The sequence below is a fragment of the Pelmatolapia mariae genome, linkage group LG18, assembly GCF_036321145.2.
Source record: "Pelmatolapia mariae isolate MD_Pm_ZW linkage group LG18, Pm_UMD_F_2, whole genome shotgun sequence".
In the NCBI taxonomy this organism is placed as follows: domain Eukaryota; kingdom Metazoa; phylum Chordata; class Actinopteri; order Cichliformes; family Cichlidae; genus Pelmatolapia; species Pelmatolapia mariae.
The window spans coordinates 23,260,815-23,281,441 of NC_086243.1; the positions used below are offsets into that span (position 1 = coordinate 23,260,815).

Below are 20,627 nucleotides of genomic sequence, written 5' to 3' on the forward strand. Positions count from 1 at the left end.
ACGGCTGGTTTTATTTATCTTCATTTAGCTTCAAAGTACAATGTTAGGGATTGATATCAGCAGTCCTGCTTGTTTTCTCATTGGCTGTATATGATACCAGTAAAATGCTCAAAGGTTCAACTAACCCTGAGGGTTGAAGAAGCCTGTCATCCAAAATGTTTTTGGTCTTCCTTCAAACACCCAACTGTGGAACTGTTTGTTTCTCTCCAGGAGCTCAGTGAACCAAAAGCCTAGCGTGGAAGACTCCCAGGAGATTTTCCTCCACAGGTTTGGCACACGGGCATCAAAAATATTGTCGAGGGCATCACGCAGGTTCTAGGAGTGAAGTACAGACTTCATGAGTGCATTTAATCGTGTAGTTTAATCACTATGTGTAAAAAAATAAAGCGTTTCTGAAGTTAACAGTTAAAATGAATTCCAAATATGTTAATATTTGAACAGAGAAGTAAATTTACCTCACTCATTATTATAGTGCCATCGATGGCCAACTTCAGGTCTGTCAGACTTATGCGCACCAAATTTATAATCCTTTGCATTCTGTCTACTTCCTGACGTAGGAAGATGTTCATTGGGTTAAGCACTCCCATCTTCAAGAGCCTCGCTTTGACCTTAACCAATCAAAGTGACAGCCATTAGATTTTAGTTCATGTAAACGGCGACAAAAAAGCCTTTGAACAGACAAACTGACCTCATGAGGTACATAGTTAGGAGGCAGCTTCTCCAACATGTCCTGTGCCATGTTATAAACAACAGACTCTCGAGTCACTCCTGATCCCCCTCCACTTTCCTTGGGCTGAATATTTGTGATTGTGTCTAGCACTTCAGCAGATGTGTTTGTCTGGTACCTGGTTAATATTCGTTACAGAGCAGAAATGCGTGGTTAGCAATTATATCAGCAATTACAAGCAAAGCATTCAATGCTTCATGATGACCACGTCCTCTCCTTACGTGATATCAGCATTAGAGTGCAGTCCTAATGCTTGGGGTGAATCCACAGTGGGCAAGCTCTGAATATATTCCATGTACTCCTCCACTGTCTCGCACACAGGAATCTTATAGCCCGTGTAAAAGCAAAATGCTGGATCAAACATCTTTTTACTGAACCACACCTGCAGAAAGAAATGCAAAATGCAGAGTAACCAGGACATAAACCTTTATTCATCAGTGAAAGGTAACACAAAAACAAACATAAAACTGGGATTCTTACACGAGAGAAACACTTCAACAGGCGTTTGTCATAGTCATCTGTGACTCTTCCTCCATATTGCACCTCAGCTAGCATGTATTGCACAGTTACCCATGACACATCATGCTGGAAAAAAACAAACAAACCACACACTGGTAAGTGAGGGCAGACGATGTGAACTCATTTTTCTTTTTTACACTGTCCCAGATGAATCCTCACCTTCTTGCAGCGACAGTCATCCAAGTGCTTTTCAACAAATTCAACACTTGCTGTGAAATCAGCTGAGTTGAACTCATAAGGTATGTTCCAACCCAATGGTCCGAACTTGCGTCGCTCCTTAAAAACAAAGCAATAAATAAATAAATAAATAAATAAATAATTTAAAAAATATGAAACCAAATCAATTTAGATGGCTTCTCACCAGGTCCTCTAAAAGGTCCTGCCTGACAACATTTTTGTCTTCGTTACACTGGCTCCCCAATGAAGTTTAGGGTTCAATTTATAAATATGGTGATCACTTTCAGAGCCCTTCACAGTCAGATGCCTTCCTTTATCAGTGAATTACTTCAACCAAACATAATGTCTAGATCTCTGGTGTCACCTGATCAATGCTTGTTGGCTGTGCCTCGGTCCAGATTAAAGACAAAAGGTGACTGTGGTTGTGGCCCCAGAGCTTTGGAACTCGCTTTCATTGAAACTAAGATCTCTGGACACTGTTGATGTCTCTAAAAAGAAACTTAAGATCACCTGTGCACGTTTGCTTTTATTTAGTATTATCTTTTAAAGTTTTTATTTTTAATTTGGTTTATATCAACTTCTGAAAATGTAAAAGACTTTGAGAATTTTGTTCTTGGAAGGCGTTATATAAATAAACCGTACTAACAAACAATCAGGATCAGAGTAACTGCAATTAAACTTTGATAGACTGGTGAAGGTTTTTAAATAACTGCAGTATAATTAATAAATTCAAGTATTTTGCCAAAATGTTGCAATCAGTGTGTAATCTAGCTATATCCTTATATCAAAATACGTTACTGAGGGTCATTTTGTAGTTAAATTGCCATGCTGCAGACACTACATTAACTTTTGTGGGGGATTTTCTGATGGTAATTAATGCCAAATTAAATTAATTAATTCATGTGAATTTCTGTATAAGCTGATATCACCGCATTTTTTGCATGATTGCATGAAATTTCCAACTTCGCCCAATTCATTTAAAAAAAAAAAAAAAACTGATGTAAGACTGTAAGATCCCAAGCTGACTGCACACAGACTCAATAATTCTGGTGTGGTTTTCAACCAGTTTTCCCCTAGTGTGCCTTTAGAATTCAGAGTGATGATTCTCACTTATCATAACATACACAATTAAGAATTCTCAAAGTCAGTGATCCTTACATTTGTATATTATTCTGGCCTGAATCATATCAGGAGCTACACTGATTATCTTAACCTCGACAGTACCTGCACAGCAGTGTGGAGAAAGGCCACACTGTACAACAAGGGCTTCCACATGGGCAGGTTGCATACTTCCATCTGCTCCTGTGAAATTCCTGCAAATGTTCGTTTCAAGCCAGCACGTATTCCCTGGGGTGGATCGTTAGTAAATTTGATGGAGGACTAGAGGTAAAGGGTTGAGAAATATTTGCTTTAAGCTTGTACACAGCATCGGGTCAAGATGGGAAGTAATAAATGAAGTGCTGCAGCATACAAAAGCTTTGTCAAATGTCACCTGTAAAAGTGTGATGGAGAATCGATTGTGTGGCTCCGTGGTGATCCACACTCTAAAAGTATTGTGCATGGTGTCTGCAGCTGTGATAGTTTCGAGCAGCTCATCCATAAACTCCAAGCCCAGGTGACAGTTTTGCAGTAACACCCAGCCTCCCTATATGTATCCAGGCACAGAGACCACAGATTAGGTGAAATACTCCGCCATTATTAGGGTTATAGTACAGTGTGATTGGATATCGTAAAGCTCTTATTTAATACTCTATCTGATAGAACATTACTCAACAAGCAGTATATATGAGAGCAGACACAAACAGCCCAACAAATTTGTGCATGAGCAGGGAGGGAGATGATTAGCAACTAGAAAACAAAAACTCATGTGCTAAAATGAAAGGATCATGCTCTTCATTGAATTGTATTCACACCTCTATCATTGATGTCTTAACAAGCTTCCTTGCATGCACCTCTTGTCCTTGTCCCATGGAAATCGCACTACATTCTGTAGGATGAAACAATGCAATGACAAATCATCTTCTAAGTTAAAACTGCAAACTAAAGGTTGTAGTGTTGTTTTATGGTTTAGTCAAACTCACTAAGTTGAAGTTTCTTAGCTAGTGCTTCAATTTGGTCTGTGGGATCTGAGCCCATAGAAAGGAAGCAAATTAAAGGGGTGCGAGGGTCACTTTCCTCCCACGTGCTGTGAAGGTTCAAGATGACAGGCTCAGCAAACCTCATGCCCAAAGAATCTCCCACATATTTTACAGCCTGAGACAAGGTACGGTCAGGGCACCAGGACCTGTGGAAAAAAAAAAAAAAACTTATATGGTTATTGTCTTGTATGTGTATTTAAAAACACAACCACATAAAAAGACCAGCAGGAGAATCCAACCTTATCAACAAGAGTTTATGGAAAACATCAAGAGAGTTGTATCCATCTGGAATGGCACCTTCTTCTGGTGCATCAAGATTGACCCAAGCTTTCCACTGTTTTCCACTTTGAGACACCTATAAAAGATATCAATATTAACTCTGTAAGTACACAACAGCAGAAACCTCAGATTTATGATCTGTGGAAAGTAGCCTCACCTGCTTTACAATGTTTGTGAATTGTGGCAATTTGCTGAGCTCCACCAAGTTTAGCCATACCATATCCAAGATCCAACTGAATGGTTTGGGGGGGCAGGTCTTCAGGTCCAGAGCCGCTCCACCTATTTAGACATTTTATGAGCTCATCGTGTTTTACAGCAATAACACAAAGGTGCAAAATTACATCTCCGATGTTGCCGATGACCTCACCTTTAATAAGAACCTGAAATTTGTTGTGCTCTATTTTGTTATTCTGTATGTCAATCTTGAGGGCCAGCAAAAGGGTAAAGATGAACTTGTGGTTTTCATACAAGCCTCTGACGGTGTATCTGAACACCTCAAAAGTCAGATATTCAATGATGTTTGCAATTCGCTTCTGAGTTTTAGGGGACTTTTCAGACCTGCAAAAACAAATTCACAGTAAGAGTGAGTAGACTCTTACTTGCTTACTCTTACCTTACTGTTAGAGTAAGCCATACTTACTCTAATGTGAATTTTATCAAAGCCTTATGCTTCATACTTCATAAGAGACACACATTTTTCAGAAGATAAACTGGTACTGGTGAAGACATACCTTTCCAGTGACAGGTCAAAGATTTTGAGGAACTGACTCAGGGACGTCTGGTACATGACATTAACCATGCTCATCTCTGTGATGAGGAAGTAAAGGATGCTGCCTCGAGAGGCAACAGGACGATATTCTGCTTGAGCTATATTGATCTTCACCTCTGCTTCTGCTGCAACGCTGAGCTTTGCACTAACTTCTGCTGCGGTTTGCTTAGTTGTAGTCAGAATGCCAATCATGGAGTCGTCATCAACTAAAGAACCTTTAATCACACAGAAACAGCTTTTTTTTAATAGAGCAGTAAATAAAATACAAGTATGTCTTAGACGTTAACATACAGACGAAACAGGGTTACCTTTAGTGCTGCTGAGTTTGTACAGCAGGTTGTCTTCCAGCTCTTGCATTTTTCTCTTATTAGCAGTCACATCTTTAATTAGCTTTAGTCTTTCGGCTTCTAATTCCTATTAAATAAATAATTGTAAAATTTCTGTGTAACCAAATGCCCCATCAATATTACATGCACGATACTGAAATAACTTTTCATCAAACACATTAAAAATGCAGCGATTTTCACAATTCATTAGTACATTTTCTACCACTAACCAATGTGAGGGGAGACTGTTTTCCACTGACCTGTTTCTCTCTGAGGATAACACGGCCAAGCAGCTGGTTCTCTAGACCCTTCATGTTAACAGTGAAATCAATGATGGAAGTCTTGGCACTGACTTCTGGGGAATATGCTGGATTGGGCAGCTTGGTGGTTATATAGAGTTGGAAACCATCCATTACATTTACTTCTTTGTCTCCCACTTTGACCTAAACAAATCCGATTTATGAGAGAGCATGGTTTAAAGAAGTAGACGTAAAGATTGTTGAATATTAATGGTTTGATGATTACCTTGAAACTTGTCCCAGATTTGACAAAGTTTTTCTCAAGGACATTGTCCAGCACAGGATCCAGATCCTCAGCTATATCTTCAATAAGCAGCGGATTTCCCAAAGAAAGAGAGTCTTCCAGATGATTACGAAAGAACTTGTGCTTCAGTGATGTGACCTGAAAAGACAAAACAGCTTGCCTCCATAAGATGCATAACTAAAACAACCATGTTTGTTAAAAACAGCAACATTTAATTATAATCGACAAAGTACTTGGAGTGAATTGGCCATTTCTTTTTTCTTTATCCAAGCCTTTCCCTGAGTCTGGGGATCAATGAGGAGGGGATATCTTGTTGCTTTTGTGACAATGATACCATTCTGCACAGACAGGTCATCTCCAGGGAGTCCCTGAAGGTTCCACTCACTTATCTTAAACAAAAATAGGATGATAAATGTCTTTAATAAGTCACAAATATCCTTTGAGATGCTAGTAGATATGTATAATTAGATTTATTTTGTTCTTACAGTGGGAGGGTCCACTAGGGCAGAAATGATGTTGAGATTTTCTGTAAAAGGGATTTTATTGCTCTTGAGCTCTGCCTCCCAGATGTCCTTCAGCAGAATGTCACGGAAACTCTGGTTGAACGGCCCGCAATAAGACAAGAAACCAGTGAGCTGCAGCACGTCACCCACCAGTCTGCCAAGAAGAACAGAAGTAACTTGCCTCATTATTATTCTACCCCAATCAATACACTGCAAAACTGCAAGCAAACATGCAGACATGAAAAACAGTCCCTTCCTAATACAATATTTCAATATAAAATGTGATTTTCTTTGTAACATACCTGTTTATCTGTGATTTAAATTCTTTGCTCTGCTCTGTCCAGCGAACTTTCTCTCCACTAAGTCCATCAATAAGTGCAGATGCAGCCTGCATTTTATTCTTGCATTTCTCAGCATCATCCAGCAGGTCCTAAAAAAGACAAAACCTTGAATGATCTACAATTTCAAATTCTACATAAAGGTTTATGCAATATTAATAACATTTAATAGGGTGTACTGCACCTGTTTTTCTTTCATAGCAGCATCACATTTGGCCTTGACTTTGTCAAACTCTGCTTGCTTCTCAGCAAGCTGAGCCTCTGCCTTCATTAGCTCATTATTTGCAATTCTTAGTCGGTTTTCTTGAACAGCCAGGTTAGCCTGGAGAAAGATAAAAGACACTGAGATTCACAAAAATATATGAGGCACAGAAGTTTCATTACACATACTAACTAATATAAAAAGCCTGGAGAAAGATAAAAGACACTGAGATTCACAAAAATATATGAGGCACAGAAGTTTCATTACACATACTAACTAATATAAAAAGGCTATGAGCTAGAAGCTGGGATTAAAAAATATTGACCTCTAAATTACGGACTCAAAGAGGCTGAAAGAAGAAAGCTTAACAATACAAGTACAACAGTCCCATGTCAGATCTACTTTGTAAACAAATCATGTCTCTCTGTCACATTGAGCATTAACATCACCTTAAGTGGCAGCACTTCTTTGTTGATCCCAAAGAATGTGGACATAGCCCGGGTCCATGCTAGCAGACCAGCTACATTACCACACACTTTCTTTGCATTTTCCATTGTGTAATCTTCCATATCAAAGTAAGGCTGTAGCAGTTCTACTAATTCCTCATTAATTTTGTCTTTCTGGAAATTTTGGAGGGACATCATGAAACCAGAAGCACTCATAAGCTAAAAGAGGACACAAACATACGGCAAAGGTATCAAATAAAATAGCATTCAGTGATGTGCAACTCTCATAAACCTATATTTTATTCTCAGGAGACTACAGAACACATCAGATGTTTAAAGTGAGAAATATACCATTTAAAAAATGAAAGATTCAGCACAAAGCCATGCTGTTGTGATAGAGGTATGAGGATGCAGTGTCCATGTTTTCCACTTTTTTCAGCAATGTTACTGGATCACGTGCAGACATGCAGGCATGGTGAACCTGTTTAACTGACAGTACCTAAGCCCCTGCGGTGTTTTCCATGACATAATCATGCCTGTTTTTAAACAAACTGTATCATATTGATTTTTAGACTTGCCCTTTGCACACAGATTTCTCAAGATTTTCATAATCGTGCAATAATATTATGTACTGTAGATGATGAGCTATTCAGTCTATCTATATTGAGGAACACTGCTGTCAAATCATCTAATTGATTTGTTACCAATTAAGCTAATTAAGCTAATTGGTTGCAAAATGTTTCTCCTAATTTTTCAGCCTTAAATATTTTGCTGGAAAATAACTCCATTTAGTGAGATTTTGTAAGAAAAGTTTTTGTTACCTTCAGTGCTTCTGCCCACGATGGCTTAAGACACTGTCGTTCAGGATCAATGGAGACAGAGTCTAACTTCTTTTGAAACAAGAGAAGGCAGCAGTCCATGATCCGCATAATCAGATGTGGCGGCTTGGCTAATTTTCTCACAGTGGCAATATCAGTTGACTTTATGGTCTGTAAAACATTTAAAGTATATGTACTGTGTACATACAATATATATGAGATAAGTACTTGTGTATGTAAAAAGTAATCACAGAGGTCTCACGTTCAGTGCAGCTTTAGCCTCTTCTAAAGCTGGTTTAGCAGCCTCTAGTTTAGCTTCAGCAACAATTTTCTCTTTTTCAATCCCCTCCACAATTGTCTGGGCTTTATCCTTCACAACTTGGACCTCATTCTTTACAATTGTAGCAGCTTCAGCACTGACTGTTACCTCTGCCAACACCTATGTAAACGTAAAACAAGATGGCATGTTATAAAATGTGTAAAATATATACATAATATACATAACATTATGTCTATAAGTTGTGCATTTTTGGAAAGTCACAGGAACCACTATGTATTATTTACCTTGTCAGCTTTGACAGATGCTACAGCAAGCTCTTTTTCCTTTACTTTTAGTTCTTTGGATAGCTGAGCCACAGACTCACTAGCCTCTTTTAGTTTCTCCAACCCTGGAAAACAATAACAATTTGAAAACCCCTTTTTCCTGAATAATCTTTGCAAAGTAATCGATACATGCCATCTACAGATTTCCTATTGAACTTTCTTACCAACATTCATGCGTTCTGATAGTATGTTGATGCTGTTATACTTTTCAGTGTACAACGTTTTGTAACCATTTATAAAAGAGAGGTAGGATTTCGGGGTAACATGAGTTCGTCTTCGGAATCTAAAAGATAATAGATACAATGCTGCATTGGTGTAAAATACAAATTATATACAAATAGAAGAAAAATTTAAATTATATACATGAATATAAAATCATTTAAATGTAACAACATAAAAATATCGTCCGCGTTTTATACCTCTCAAAGTAGCTTTCACATGTGACAGATACTTTGTCATGGTATGTTCCCATAGCCGTCACCACAGACGCTTTGACTTCAGCAGAGCAAACCATATTAAACTCAGACAAGAAATAATTGGATACAGCCACCAAAGCCTCATTTGGCCAAGGGGTGAACCAGTCCATCGTGCAGCCAGAAATCAACCCTGGAAACTTCAGAGACCGGGAGCGAAACTTCGGTCCCACCTGTCAAGGTTGTGAGACAAAATGTGCTTCACCACAGACTCATACAAAGATGTCTTTGTGTATCTTTAATGAAACATTATAAACAATACAGGTGAACAAACGATACAAAGTGCCAACCTCTGCTTTTGTGAAACAAGCAAACAAATCTTTGACGTACCGGTGAGAAGCAAAGAACAACATGGAGATTCTTTCTTGACCGTGAAATAAAATACTCGTAAAGGTTGTCAAAAGTTGGTGGAATACGAGGAAACTCCTTTTTCATCACAGGTATTAGGTTCTGGGTGATCTCTTGGATCTCATCTTTAGCAAAAAGATTGGAAACCTGCAAACAGTCAATTCACTATGAAGTCATCTGGACCAAATATGGCCACAAACGTGACAGTTTTTAATTACATGGTCTAAATTTTGACTTTCAGCTTGGATCAAAGTGGATTTTTGTGGATTTAAATATATCTGAATTTTTTAAAGATCCCCACCTCTCCAGATGAAAGAACATTGTTGAGGTACTCAAGGAAGGCCTCATTCTTGATATCATTATCAGTAAAGATAAAGGTGATGCCTTTGCCTTCAGCCCCAGCTGTCCTATACAGCACTTTCAGGTCATCCAGGAAATTGGTCATGTTGTATGTTCTAATAAGAAGACAAATACTATAAATTGCTAATTAGCTCAACCCCAGATGATGCACATGTGTTTACATGCCATAACATGCCAGGTGCAACCATGTGTTTTCCCCATGCTTTTGACCCTCAATCTATGGCTTGTGGACCCCTGGGGCTCCAGGGCACCCAGTTTGAGAGCCACTGGTATAATATAAGCAGAGGTAACTGTTGTGAATTGGCATCATATTGATAACATTAAATTGAGCTGAACTGAACTGAAGTTTTAGTTTTTCTGTTCTTACCTGGTCAATGTGATCTGGAAGACGCGGTATCCAGCTATGAATGAGGCTAGCCGCGTAAGGCTCTGTTTGCCTGATCCTCCGACACCCACAAGCAGGGCATTTCCTTGGTCAGTTCGAATTATTCGTGAGATCTAAAGCATTGGAAATCTTCAATATATCAGCATTAATTGTAGCCAGATATAAAGGAAATGTATTAGTTGGGCTTGTAGTCTGACCTTGACGAGATGAGTCATTGCATCTGTGAAGAAAACCAGATCCAGAGTCGAGCCTCTTATGATCTCATTGTGTTGAGTCTGATACATCATTAGTTTCTCTGATAAGAACTTGAAATTTGGCACCTGAAAAAGTGAGCGTTTTCTTTGTCATTAGTATGACAGCTTTCTATATCAATGTTCAACAGTATCAATATTGTACTGTGGTTATAAATACAAATCTTTTACCAGTTCATAAATTTTAGGGGCATCAAAACACGCATCCTCCCCTTCTTCTCCAGTTGGCTCAGGTGCATCTCGGAGAAAGTCCACAAAGTATGGCTCAGGATGAAGTTTTGGGACAAGGCTAGGATCAACATGCTCTTGGATCACCCGGGATACACCCTTCTCAAACCACTCTCTGTCCTCTGAGCAAATAAACCTACAGCAAAATGATGTTTCAATTTTAGCATCTTTGTTCTGCTTATAAAGTGATTTGATGGATGTGAGAACTTTACCTGTCAGCGATCACCCTTGTACATTCACTCTTGAAAAGAGCCAAGAGGGTAGGTATATCATGACACTCCTCTGCCTTGATGTTTAACATCCCTTGCCAAATCCGAGACAAATCTCTCAAATTGAAAATGTAGTGGAACTTGGATGGTGTGGGAAGCATTTTTACCTTCAATGTGAAATCATCGAATAAGATGTCTTTATTAATGCATCCACTTTTACAGTCTGTTCACATCATCTTTTAAGTAGTTACCTTTGTCCACTGCCATAAAATCCTCCCAGCAGATACAAGACGCTTAACCATATCTGAAATGCTCTGCTTGAATTTTCTGCATTCATGGAAGTAACCACCACTAATTATACCTGCAAAAAAATTGCATCAAAATAATATATTTGTTAATACAAGTAGTAATGAGGGGAAACAAATTTTGAGGTACTTACCAAAGATCTTATCAATTGAAGTATTTGATGGCAGAGTACAGTTAAAGACAGTAAACTGCCTCTTGAGTCTTTGAGGGATGTCATTTCTCCCACCACCAGGGTGAATCATGGCAGCAAGTATCTGCACATCTTCAATAGTGGAGAAGTCTCCTGGTTTGTCCAGACTGTACATGCCACTCATTTCCATCATCTGTCGAACTATCTCATTGGTGATCTGGTTTGGAAAGTTATATAAAGGAGTTATGCCTGAATTACTGTTCAGTGGAAAACCTACACCATAACCTTCCACGCAACCTGACACGCACCTTCTAAAAATGCATTTATGTTGGATCAACGCAGCCAGAAATTACTGAATGGCGTTGAAGGTTGTAGTGTATGGTTAAAAGGAGTTTTTGGTTATGTCCTAAGTTATGATGTAGATTTCCCAGAGAAGTCTAAATCAAACTTTACTAAGACTAGAAGCAACATGAAATAGTAAATAGTATTTTTGCTGTTTTGTGTATTTTGTAAAATAAATATATATATAATACATGTATATATAAATACCTGATCACCCCATTCATTGACAACTGGCATGTTTATATCATCAATAAAGACTGTCATCCTGCGTCCTCCTGGGGGTCCATAGGTGCTGCCAATTCTTTTCTCAATGTAACTTTCCACTGTTCGCTGTATATGTATGTATATAAAAAAAGCTTTTACTAACAAAAAGCCATATAGAATATGATAAAGATAAATATAAAGAACATTTTATAGTTTAGATTTTACCTGAAACATTAAGGGTTCTGTTGCAGAAGAGAAGTTCAGTGTCTTTGATAGGTCTGTCTCAGGATCATATTTTTTTGTGTAGCTTTTAATCATCACAGTTTTAGCAGTTCCTTGTTCTCCAATGAGCAGCATAGCCTAATTATACACAAAATTTAACTGTAACAGAAGTACATACCAAGGATAAACATATGCTCTTTTATTTAATATTCATATTTTAAAGGACACCTTGTGTTGTTTAGCAATGGTATCCAGCAAGAAAGAGGTTCTTGTGTTATCCACATTGGGAACAAGAATAGAAGTGTAGTCAGGCAAATGGTCAGTTGGATAGATATAATCACCCACATGGTTGTTCCAATGACACCAATCACCTGAAATAAAAGATGAAGCTCTTATAGTAACTAAATTTCAAAATGCAAAAGACAGCATAGGGGTTTTATGTACTGTATAAAATGTTACCATTTGTGCCGATCATGTACTCAAACATAGTCTCCCCTGGCTGTGTTGGAGGAACATCAATCTTGCTTTCATGACCTCTGATGTAAGTCTCTAGTTTGTCTCTATCATCTAACTCCAAAAGGGCTCCAAGGCTCCACATCAGACAGAAGGCAAAGAGACGCTCAAGGTGTTTGCTACCAGCAAAGCCTCCTGTCTCCTTGGTTGGGAGGAGGCCTTCCAGCAGATTCACAGACTGAAGGTGGAACATAATGAGACAATTCAATATTTCTAATTAATTTAGAAGCATCATCAATTTCTTCTCATTTGTCAGAATACATACCTGCATTATATAGTTACACTCCAAAAGCTCCATTTTGGGTTTAAGGTTCTGCTTCATATACAAGTAAGCATCCTCAAATATCTTGTCATATAAGCTTAAAATACTTTCTGCCTCCTTTGCATTGCGCTTGTTAGCCCATCCCTAAAACATAAAGGCCACATTCCATCTGAATACAGTATCGTAACAGCAGCACTGATTCTTTTCTCCAAACAGTTTTTGAATGGAAAATTTCAAAAAACAAGCCTACCCTGAGTATGGGTTTCCAACTGAGAGCTGATGAGCTCATGAAGACCATACCCACCCGGGACACTGTAGCAGGGGAGGCATTATCCATGTTGTGCACCTCAAACACCAACTTGCAACATGGTGACATTGAGATGCGGTCACCATTAGCCAAGGTCAGTGTTTTGTTATCATCCAACACAGAATTAAGATTTTCAATCCATATGGCGTCAACAGGACCATCAAGCACAATCCATATGAACTCCCCTGAAGTGTTCACATTTTAAAGAAATGAAAAATTATATATATATATCTGTGTGTGTGCGTGTGTGAATATTCAACAAATATTGTATTATAAACCTTTCTTAGCTTTGAGTGTCCTCCTCCATAGTGTGGAAAATATCCCATCTGTCCAATCATTGGTGGCTGCATCAAGACGGCCAAACATCTGTGCAGCAGTGATTGCTTTGGGATTCATGCGCATCTCCCTATGGGGGTATCCACATTCAGTCATAGCTCGCATGAGAATGTTGATGACTGTGGTCTTCCCAGCTCCACTTGGTCCTAAAGTCATCAGCCCATGGCGCACTCGTGAAGTCTCATAAAGCTGATAGTGATGTATCAGTAAGAAAGAGTGTTTTCCAAACAAAATCCAAATAACAACAGCAGATAAACATGCAGATGGTACCTGAACAAGCTTGAGATTCCAGGGAGGATGGTTGATTATACCGGCTGACTGCACTTGATGGGCAACAGCTGCCTGAAGTTCAGCATATGTGCTACTATCCAGCTGGATACCAGGGAACAGGTCATTGATGAGACTGAGGAAAAGTGACTCATCCTCATCCACCTGAAACACACACACACACATTATATATACATATATATATATATATGTATATATATATATATATATATATATATATACATATATATATATATATATATATATATATACATATATATATATATATATGTATATATATATATATATATATATATATATATATATATATATATATATATATATATATATATATATATGTATATATATATATATATATATATATATATATATATATATATATATATACATATATACATATATATATATACACATTACTGTCAAATATTTGACTGCTGTCCTTTAGCACTAGGTTTGTGTCATACCAGTTTAGACAGATTCATGTCACGCAGCACTCTCATGACAATGCTGGACTCTGTGTCATCAGGCCGTGCTCTTTTAGCAGCCCCAAGTGTTCGTAACACGGACAGGATGTTCCTCAGGCCAAAGTCATAGTGGACCTAACAAAGCAAGAGCTTAGCTTCAGAGGGTTAATAATTACTTATTATAGGAACTAAACTGGCCACAGGATTATTACCTGTTTTGTAAGTTGTTCTTCACACAGTTTATAAAGAACAAAAAACTTCTGGGCTAAGATGATGTTTTCATTGAATCCACAACTGGCTAGCTTAACTCTCATGATGATCTGTCAAAGGCAATAGTGAAAACGAATGGTTAGAACTTAAACAAAACAGACAATATTTCTCCCTAGAAAAACTAACCTTGACCCACCTGTCTGTCTGGCACCATCATAGAAACCGTCCTGAATTGCACTTTTAAATTTTCAGGAAGTTCCTGACGACCGGCATATCCGGGGTTCTATGTATTGAGTGACAACATGTTTTATCATATTCATACTAAACATCTGCTGCCTAGTAAACATATAAATGCTGCATCTTACCATAGTGATAAACAGGCCAAACTCTGGATTCAGATCCACAGTGTCTCCATCAGTAAAAATGAATGTGCTCTTCTGGTTCTTGCGTGCCGTCAGAACTATGTAGATCTGCTGAGCAGCAACAGAGAGCACTGGCAGGTCGATTCTGTTGAACTCATCAAAACAACCCCAGGACCCTGACTGTGCGAGGCCTGAAAAAGAATGAACAATTTACCAAATGTGCATATTTTTGGAATGTGAAAAGAAGCTGGAAAATCTGAGTAACAGAACATGCAAACACAACTGAAGACCCTCGTAGATTTGAACCTAAAACCAAAATCTTTCTATGAGCAGCATAAGATAAAATGAAATCTGAGTGTTTTGCTCATTAATCCAGGTAAGGAAATCGCAGAAAGTTGATTCGGTTCACCTGGATGTCAAGACCGAAGAAGTCACTTGGGTGAGAGATGAAATGTTTCTCCCACTGAAAATGCTACACAATACATTTTCTAAAATATCTGATAATTTGATTAATTGCTTAGGATACCTTTGTAAATCCTTCCAAGTCCTCTGAAGTCCATCTGGTCAGAGCAGTTGAACACTACAACATACTTGCCAAGGCAGCGACCCATGTCTTTGGTAGTTTCAGTTTTCCCAGTTCCAGCCGGTCCTGCAGGGGCTCCTCCCATACTCATACCTAGAGCTTGGGCTAGTGTGATGTAGCACCTAGGTAAACAAGAAGGAGTTAATGAATGTACCTTAGTAATTAAATCTATATAAAAAGTAATTAACAAAATCTCATTATTTACTTGCCTGTCTGTCAGTGGAGTGATGACCAGACGATCAGTACAGCCCAGAAACTCATTCTGATAAATGAAGTCAACATTAGTAATAGACACAATGACCTTATCCAGGTAGCCCCTGAAGTAAAATCTGCTCTGCTTCAGCCATTCGAAGTCGCCTACAGATTTTATACGCTTTTTCACCTGAGGAAAAAGCAGGACATAAAGAGGAATGGTTGACCATAACAGTTTAATAATAAAAAGTTATCTATGATAGTAGATGTGGACAAGTAGCATTTATCCAAAAATAAAAAAAAACAAAACTTACTAGGTCATTAAATATATCAGTCTGGTGCACATGAATTGTGACAAGTGTCTCATATTTGACTCTGTCAAATTTGCTGAGGTCATAGGTTGTTTGCTTGATGAGTGTAGTGAGCAGACTCAGTAATTTCTTTTGGGTAAGAGGCATGATGTGCTTGTCATCTTCTGTATGGTGCAGGGCCTTCTCTGCATCTCTTGTCCAAATCATTTGGATTCCCAGCAAGCCCACCTAAAAAGTACGAATCAAACAATACACGAAATAATGTGTCATGTATAGTACACACAGGTAAAGTGGTAGAAATATGATGCTACATGAAAGGTACTACTGTCAAAGATATCCATACTTGTTATTTTACAAACGTTGGACAAAGAATGAAAAGAACCATAAGATCTGTTAAGCTGCCTCTGCCACTGATAAAGGCAAGAAGGAAATGTCACATGAAAACAAATAGTTATGTTGCTGGATAGTTTAATTAGAAAAAGGACAGCTCACATCTTATAGAGAGTAACGTCTCAAATCTTTAAAATCTTGAATCCCTTTAAACACTACTAAATGGTGGTTGGTATTACAGATGGAAGAAAAAAATCTCTGTTACATTTAAATGAACAAAATATTTTAAAAACTCATGAAAAAGACTTTACTAACAGCCACAATTCAGTCTTCCTACCTGTGCTTGAAATTTGTTGAGAAAAGCAAGAAGATCAAACTCCTCATCGTCTATCTCTAGATCTGCAGCTCTGATAACAGAGTGCAGTGAAGCCTGTTGTTGCACCAAAAGCTTCCCAAGCCAGATCTCAACTTCTCCCTGAGCCATTACAGGACTCTCTAGCTGAAAACACAGAAACACATTTGCTATGCTGTACCACACTTGTGATAAAAATTGGAAAAAATATTTAGCCTCAATTTAACCTTATTCTTTTTGAATATCTATTTATTGTACCCTACACTTGTCTGTAGAAAATAGCAATCTGATATAAATTTAACTTTCATTTGAATTTAACTCTGTGTTGACCACTTGCAAAAGTTATTTGCACTAAACGTAACAAATGCAATTCAACATATAGTTGCATTCCTGAATTTACAGCTCTAAACTGAAAATGCAAATAGCATTAAATACCGGCAGTTTCTCCCCTTCTTGTGAAATAACAGCTATGATCTTGTCATATTCTGTTGTGTGAAACTCAGCTTCTTTTACGTTGTCAAACACTCCAAGAAGATGTGCCTGAAAAACAAATGCATCTACAATTATTTTTGCTATTTTACCCAAAATCAAAAACCCAAAAGAAAAAAAAGAGAGAGAAAAAATAAACAAAACCCAAGAAATCAGATTTCAATACACAAACCATTTTCTTAATATATCTATCCTGATCGTCTCATTCTTTGCCCATGAAAACTCCAAATTTAAATTGTATTTCTTATTTGCTAACATGAGTTTTTAACATATCTATGCAGACAAACAAATTAGGCCTTTTGCAGCAGCAGTATGATTACATTGTTTTATACTTTTTATTTAAATTTAATTTTCTTACAGTGGCAGTGAATGTTCTGACCTGAATTGTGTGAGAATCACTGGCTTGTCCAAGGATTTCCAAAAGGGCAGGATCAGACACAAAGAAGAACCGTGGAAACAAGAGTCTCTTTTTCTCAAGATACCTGTGAAACAAGATCATATCATCTGCAGTGTACACATTGAACACAGAAGTATTGTTATAATTATGGGGCCCATTTATTCAATGCTTTTCTTTTTATTGCAAAGCATCTGTGGGTGACAAAAGAACAAAAAAGGGAAGAAAGGGAGGCGAAGATAAAACCTGGAGTAATTATACTGCATAAAAAGTGCTCGAGTAAAAAGCTAATTAACTAAATGCCTAAATAATGTAATGTAAAAATTTTTTAAAGACTGAACTACTTTTCTGATTTTCTTTTTACCCTCCACTTTTGCAACCAACAGAAAGACGCAAACTAAAACATGGATGGTGCCAAAAAAATTACCCTGCAAGAGATTTCTGACAGAGCTCTAGTTGTTTCTGAAGATCCGGAAGCTTTTCTCTCAGAGATGGATCACCTACACAGCACTCCACAGCATTTGGGACCTTTTGTGCTCGCCGCATGATTTCAGTCCAAGACTTGTCAATATTCTGAAATCGATTTGCTTCCTGCAAGCGGAAACATTTTTATGTTGGCATTTACTTAAGGATGCTTTCAAAATTGTTATTTTCAGGCCGCAGGGCAGAATTAATGAACTGTACCTGTGGCAGATCTTTGGCAATGTCGCCCCCAACAAACACAGCCTCCAAATAGACCCACAAGTTTTGCACTATAATCCACTGTTCAATGACCTCAGATGATGTTGAAAGCTTGAAGACCCAATCTTGGATCTCTGCTTTGTGGAAGGTACTGTACCTGTACAAAGCAGACAAAGCTTGTTAAGTTCTTTAAGACATTGCAGAAATGGGAATATGTGTGGATATTTCACATCTTGAATGATTACACCCAAACTAATCTTTGTCACTACTAATGTTTCTGGGCTGAATGATTTTTTACAGTGAGGTAGGTTTTGCAGTCTTGCCCTTTTATTACTTCAAAGTATCAATGTTTCTTGGGGATCAAGTTTATAAAATCTGTTACAAAATTACAAAAAGCCGGGGTTTATTCTGTTCTACCTGTTGCTCAGCAGTGAACCTAGCACCATCAAACTGTCCTCCAAGTTGGTGAGAATCTCGGATGTTTCTGCTCCTTTCAGCATCAGTTCTCCTCTACTCTTAAATGTCATCAAGCTCAGGGTCTGAGCAGACCACAGCTCTTTTACTTGTGATAATTTGGCCTCAATATCCTTCTCCTTTACAGCTGATATGCAAATGTCCTACAAATACAAAAAGCCAAACTTGGGATGGTGCATACATATGAGCAAATCAAATCTATAAGCTTGAAATTGAAGTAGGTTATAAATGTCAAATCTGCCAGCACACCTCAATGTCGTCCTTGTACATCAACAAAGGCGCCTCCATGATGTTCTCAAGTGCAAACGTACTGGACTCCACCTCAAAATGGTGTCCAGTCACTTGTGCAATACGGTCCCAGTGTCTCCGTTTCATAGACTTGTTTGCCATCATTTCAAGAAGAGGACACGAATCATTAAAATCATCAATGGTCTTTTTTAGATCAAGAAAGGCTTGCCAGTCCTTTAGTGCTTTGGGTAGCTTCCGACACCTACAAAAATTGGATAATAAACTTTTGTTAAAATGAATACTCTTAAAAAAAACATTCACTACACAACAAATTTTTAGGTCCGTAAGTTATAATAACAGATATACTCAACCTGTTCTGAAAATCCAGAAGTTCGCCATTGATCTTTTCAATATCCACTTGTATCCACAGTATCTTATAGTACCCACTAATCTTGTTCATCACTGCATCATACAGGCCATAGAGTTTTTGAAGCAGATCAAGCTCTTTTCTAAAGGAAGCATTAGGAAGCATAATGTTTGAATATATTTTATAATGTGATAGATGTTAACACTTAGCATAGTATTAATAGAGATGCAAAAGTTATCCTAGCACAGAACAAGGTTTGATTTTTTGCTGATGTACCTTTTCTTGTGTAGACAGTTGTATTCTGTAACTGGTAAGCCAAGAAGCTGCTGTCCAGAAGTATATGTGGTGAAGTTTCTCCAAAGCTCTTCAAATCTAGCCTGCAAACAAAACATACAATTAAATCTCGCAAGACTGTTTGTTAAATGTGATTTTGATGTTTTCTTGCCCTATCAGCTCTCTCTTATCTAGTAAACATTTACCTCTAATTTATGTGAATGATTATAGATTTTCACACACTGAAAGAATTGAAACTGTTAAACGAATTAACAACGTCACCTGATAGATCTGAAGCCTGCGGCTGGCTTCTTGCGGAGCTAATCCTTCAACCAAGGGGCCTTCCTGAAATACAAGACATAAAATGAAGAATATGTTAATATGAATACGCTGATTTATTGAAAACCACCCGCACACAGTTTTTAAGATTACTCACAGAATCAAACTGTTCCATAAAAGTGTCAACATCTTTTTGGAAGATAGCAACGCTCTCAAGAAGGTCTTGTTTGAACTTGGGTTGCATACGAACAAGCTCATATTGCACCGATCTCTGCACAAGTAAATATCAAAAATAAAATCAAGATCACAGCTTATCACATTTACAACACACAAGATCACATTTATTTTAAAAAAAGTCATCAAACAAAATGGGCATTAATGTCATGATAATACTTACAGCTTTAGACTGGAGCATTGTGAAGGAGTCTCTCAGACTGTACACTTCTTCTACTTCTCTTTTGGTCTCTTCTGCTTCATATTTTGTCAAAATTTCATATGCTTCCTGTAAAAACATTATTATATTTAAATGTTCAACATTTAGCTCACTCTGAACACGCGGGCCTCTCATTTATAACTAACAGTAGTAACAGTAGATAGTTAGATACAGTTAAAATTACATCCTCAAAATGTCTTTCACTAAAAATTTCTGGGCTTTATTTAATGTTGTTACTGGTACTCTGCAGCAGTTCATATCACTTTGTTTATTGTGTAGTGCTATTGCCAGTCCTTTGAAATATCTGCAGTTACACAATACATTTAAGCAACTGATACCTCAATGGAAATCAGTGTCATGTCAGTCTGTATTTCAGCTTCTCGAAGCGTAGACAGGGCCCCCATAGTACAGCGTACATCTTCCAGATTAGCCACAGGATGTGATAGCTGTATAAGGTAGTTGTTCAAATGTATGTGTGTGTCAGTCATTTTCTTCTTGTACCTCTCCTTCAGGTATTTGCAAATTAGTTTCTTCCAGGCTTTTGTCTCATCTGTTAGGGCCTTTTTCAGTGAACCTGTATATAAAGGAACTTAGCATTAGTCCTCCAGTTCTCAAACTAATAACTGCCTACATGTGACATGTGTAATAAAACA

At 37.8% G+C, this 20,627-nt stretch overlaps 1 protein-coding gene across 1 annotated transcript in view; it reads right to left on the reverse strand.

Annotated features, from left to right (window-relative positions):
* LOC134616150 (dynein axonemal heavy chain 8-like) overlaps nucleotides 1-20,627 on the reverse strand; it is a 36,626-nt gene that overhangs the window by 724 nt on the left and 15,275 nt on the right. Inside the window, exons 26-88 of the mRNA XM_063460889.1 lie at nucleotides 20,313-20,548; nucleotides 19,939-20,043; nucleotides 19,699-19,812; nucleotides 19,545-19,607; nucleotides 19,266-19,366; nucleotides 18,994-19,131; nucleotides 18,644-18,884; nucleotides 18,338-18,537; nucleotides 17,924-18,077; nucleotides 17,667-17,830; nucleotides 17,225-17,327; nucleotides 16,792-16,896; nucleotides 16,342-16,503; nucleotides 15,678-15,902; nucleotides 15,381-15,553; nucleotides 15,115-15,293; nucleotides 14,592-14,779; nucleotides 14,423-14,509; nucleotides 14,229-14,336; nucleotides 14,017-14,151; nucleotides 13,535-13,696; nucleotides 13,207-13,453; nucleotides 12,872-13,113; nucleotides 12,625-12,765; nucleotides 12,306-12,537; nucleotides 12,075-12,217; nucleotides 11,850-11,984; nucleotides 11,628-11,750; nucleotides 11,082-11,295; nucleotides 10,894-11,003; nucleotides 10,646-10,809; nucleotides 10,377-10,569; nucleotides 10,152-10,274; nucleotides 9,937-10,067; nucleotides 9,511-9,664; nucleotides 9,192-9,356; nucleotides 8,808-9,034; nucleotides 8,553-8,671; nucleotides 8,350-8,453; nucleotides 8,048-8,224; nucleotides 7,789-7,956; nucleotides 6,971-7,186; nucleotides 6,504-6,641; nucleotides 6,284-6,411; nucleotides 5,964-6,135; nucleotides 5,712-5,867; nucleotides 5,461-5,616; nucleotides 5,196-5,378; nucleotides 4,918-5,023; nucleotides 4,572-4,824; nucleotides 4,208-4,398; nucleotides 3,998-4,119; nucleotides 3,801-3,916; nucleotides 3,505-3,707; nucleotides 3,337-3,410; nucleotides 2,916-3,068; nucleotides 2,648-2,803; nucleotides 1,406-1,522; nucleotides 1,208-1,312; nucleotides 949-1,109; nucleotides 689-845; nucleotides 456-608; nucleotides 126-315 (exon numbers count right to left, since the gene is read on the reverse strand). Coding sequence (XP_063316959.1) covers nucleotides 126-315; nucleotides 456-608; nucleotides 689-845; nucleotides 949-1,109; nucleotides 1,208-1,312; nucleotides 1,406-1,522; nucleotides 2,648-2,803; nucleotides 2,916-3,068; nucleotides 3,337-3,410; nucleotides 3,505-3,707; nucleotides 3,801-3,916; nucleotides 3,998-4,119; nucleotides 4,208-4,398; nucleotides 4,572-4,824; nucleotides 4,918-5,023; nucleotides 5,196-5,378; nucleotides 5,461-5,616; nucleotides 5,712-5,867; nucleotides 5,964-6,135; nucleotides 6,284-6,411; nucleotides 6,504-6,641; nucleotides 6,971-7,186; nucleotides 7,789-7,956; nucleotides 8,048-8,224; nucleotides 8,350-8,453; nucleotides 8,553-8,671; nucleotides 8,808-9,034; nucleotides 9,192-9,356; nucleotides 9,511-9,664; nucleotides 9,937-10,067; nucleotides 10,152-10,274; nucleotides 10,377-10,569; nucleotides 10,646-10,809; nucleotides 10,894-11,003; nucleotides 11,082-11,295; nucleotides 11,628-11,750; nucleotides 11,850-11,984; nucleotides 12,075-12,217; nucleotides 12,306-12,537; nucleotides 12,625-12,765; nucleotides 12,872-13,113; nucleotides 13,207-13,453; nucleotides 13,535-13,696; nucleotides 14,017-14,151; nucleotides 14,229-14,336; nucleotides 14,423-14,509; nucleotides 14,592-14,779; nucleotides 15,115-15,293; nucleotides 15,381-15,553; nucleotides 15,678-15,902; nucleotides 16,342-16,503; nucleotides 16,792-16,896; nucleotides 17,225-17,327; nucleotides 17,667-17,830; nucleotides 17,924-18,077; nucleotides 18,338-18,537; nucleotides 18,644-18,884; nucleotides 18,994-19,131; nucleotides 19,266-19,366; nucleotides 19,545-19,607; nucleotides 19,699-19,812; nucleotides 19,939-20,043; nucleotides 20,313-20,548 — 9,861 coding nt within the window. The remainder of the gene's footprint in view (nucleotides 1-125; nucleotides 316-455; nucleotides 609-688; nucleotides 846-948; nucleotides 1,110-1,207; nucleotides 1,313-1,405; nucleotides 1,523-2,647; nucleotides 2,804-2,915; nucleotides 3,069-3,336; nucleotides 3,411-3,504; nucleotides 3,708-3,800; nucleotides 3,917-3,997; nucleotides 4,120-4,207; nucleotides 4,399-4,571; nucleotides 4,825-4,917; nucleotides 5,024-5,195; nucleotides 5,379-5,460; nucleotides 5,617-5,711; nucleotides 5,868-5,963; nucleotides 6,136-6,283; nucleotides 6,412-6,503; nucleotides 6,642-6,970; nucleotides 7,187-7,788; nucleotides 7,957-8,047; nucleotides 8,225-8,349; nucleotides 8,454-8,552; nucleotides 8,672-8,807; nucleotides 9,035-9,191; nucleotides 9,357-9,510; nucleotides 9,665-9,936; nucleotides 10,068-10,151; nucleotides 10,275-10,376; nucleotides 10,570-10,645; nucleotides 10,810-10,893; nucleotides 11,004-11,081; nucleotides 11,296-11,627; nucleotides 11,751-11,849; nucleotides 11,985-12,074; nucleotides 12,218-12,305; nucleotides 12,538-12,624; nucleotides 12,766-12,871; nucleotides 13,114-13,206; nucleotides 13,454-13,534; nucleotides 13,697-14,016; nucleotides 14,152-14,228; nucleotides 14,337-14,422; nucleotides 14,510-14,591; nucleotides 14,780-15,114; nucleotides 15,294-15,380; nucleotides 15,554-15,677; nucleotides 15,903-16,341; nucleotides 16,504-16,791; nucleotides 16,897-17,224; nucleotides 17,328-17,666; nucleotides 17,831-17,923; nucleotides 18,078-18,337; nucleotides 18,538-18,643; nucleotides 18,885-18,993; nucleotides 19,132-19,265; nucleotides 19,367-19,544; nucleotides 19,608-19,698; nucleotides 19,813-19,938; nucleotides 20,044-20,312; nucleotides 20,549-20,627) is intronic.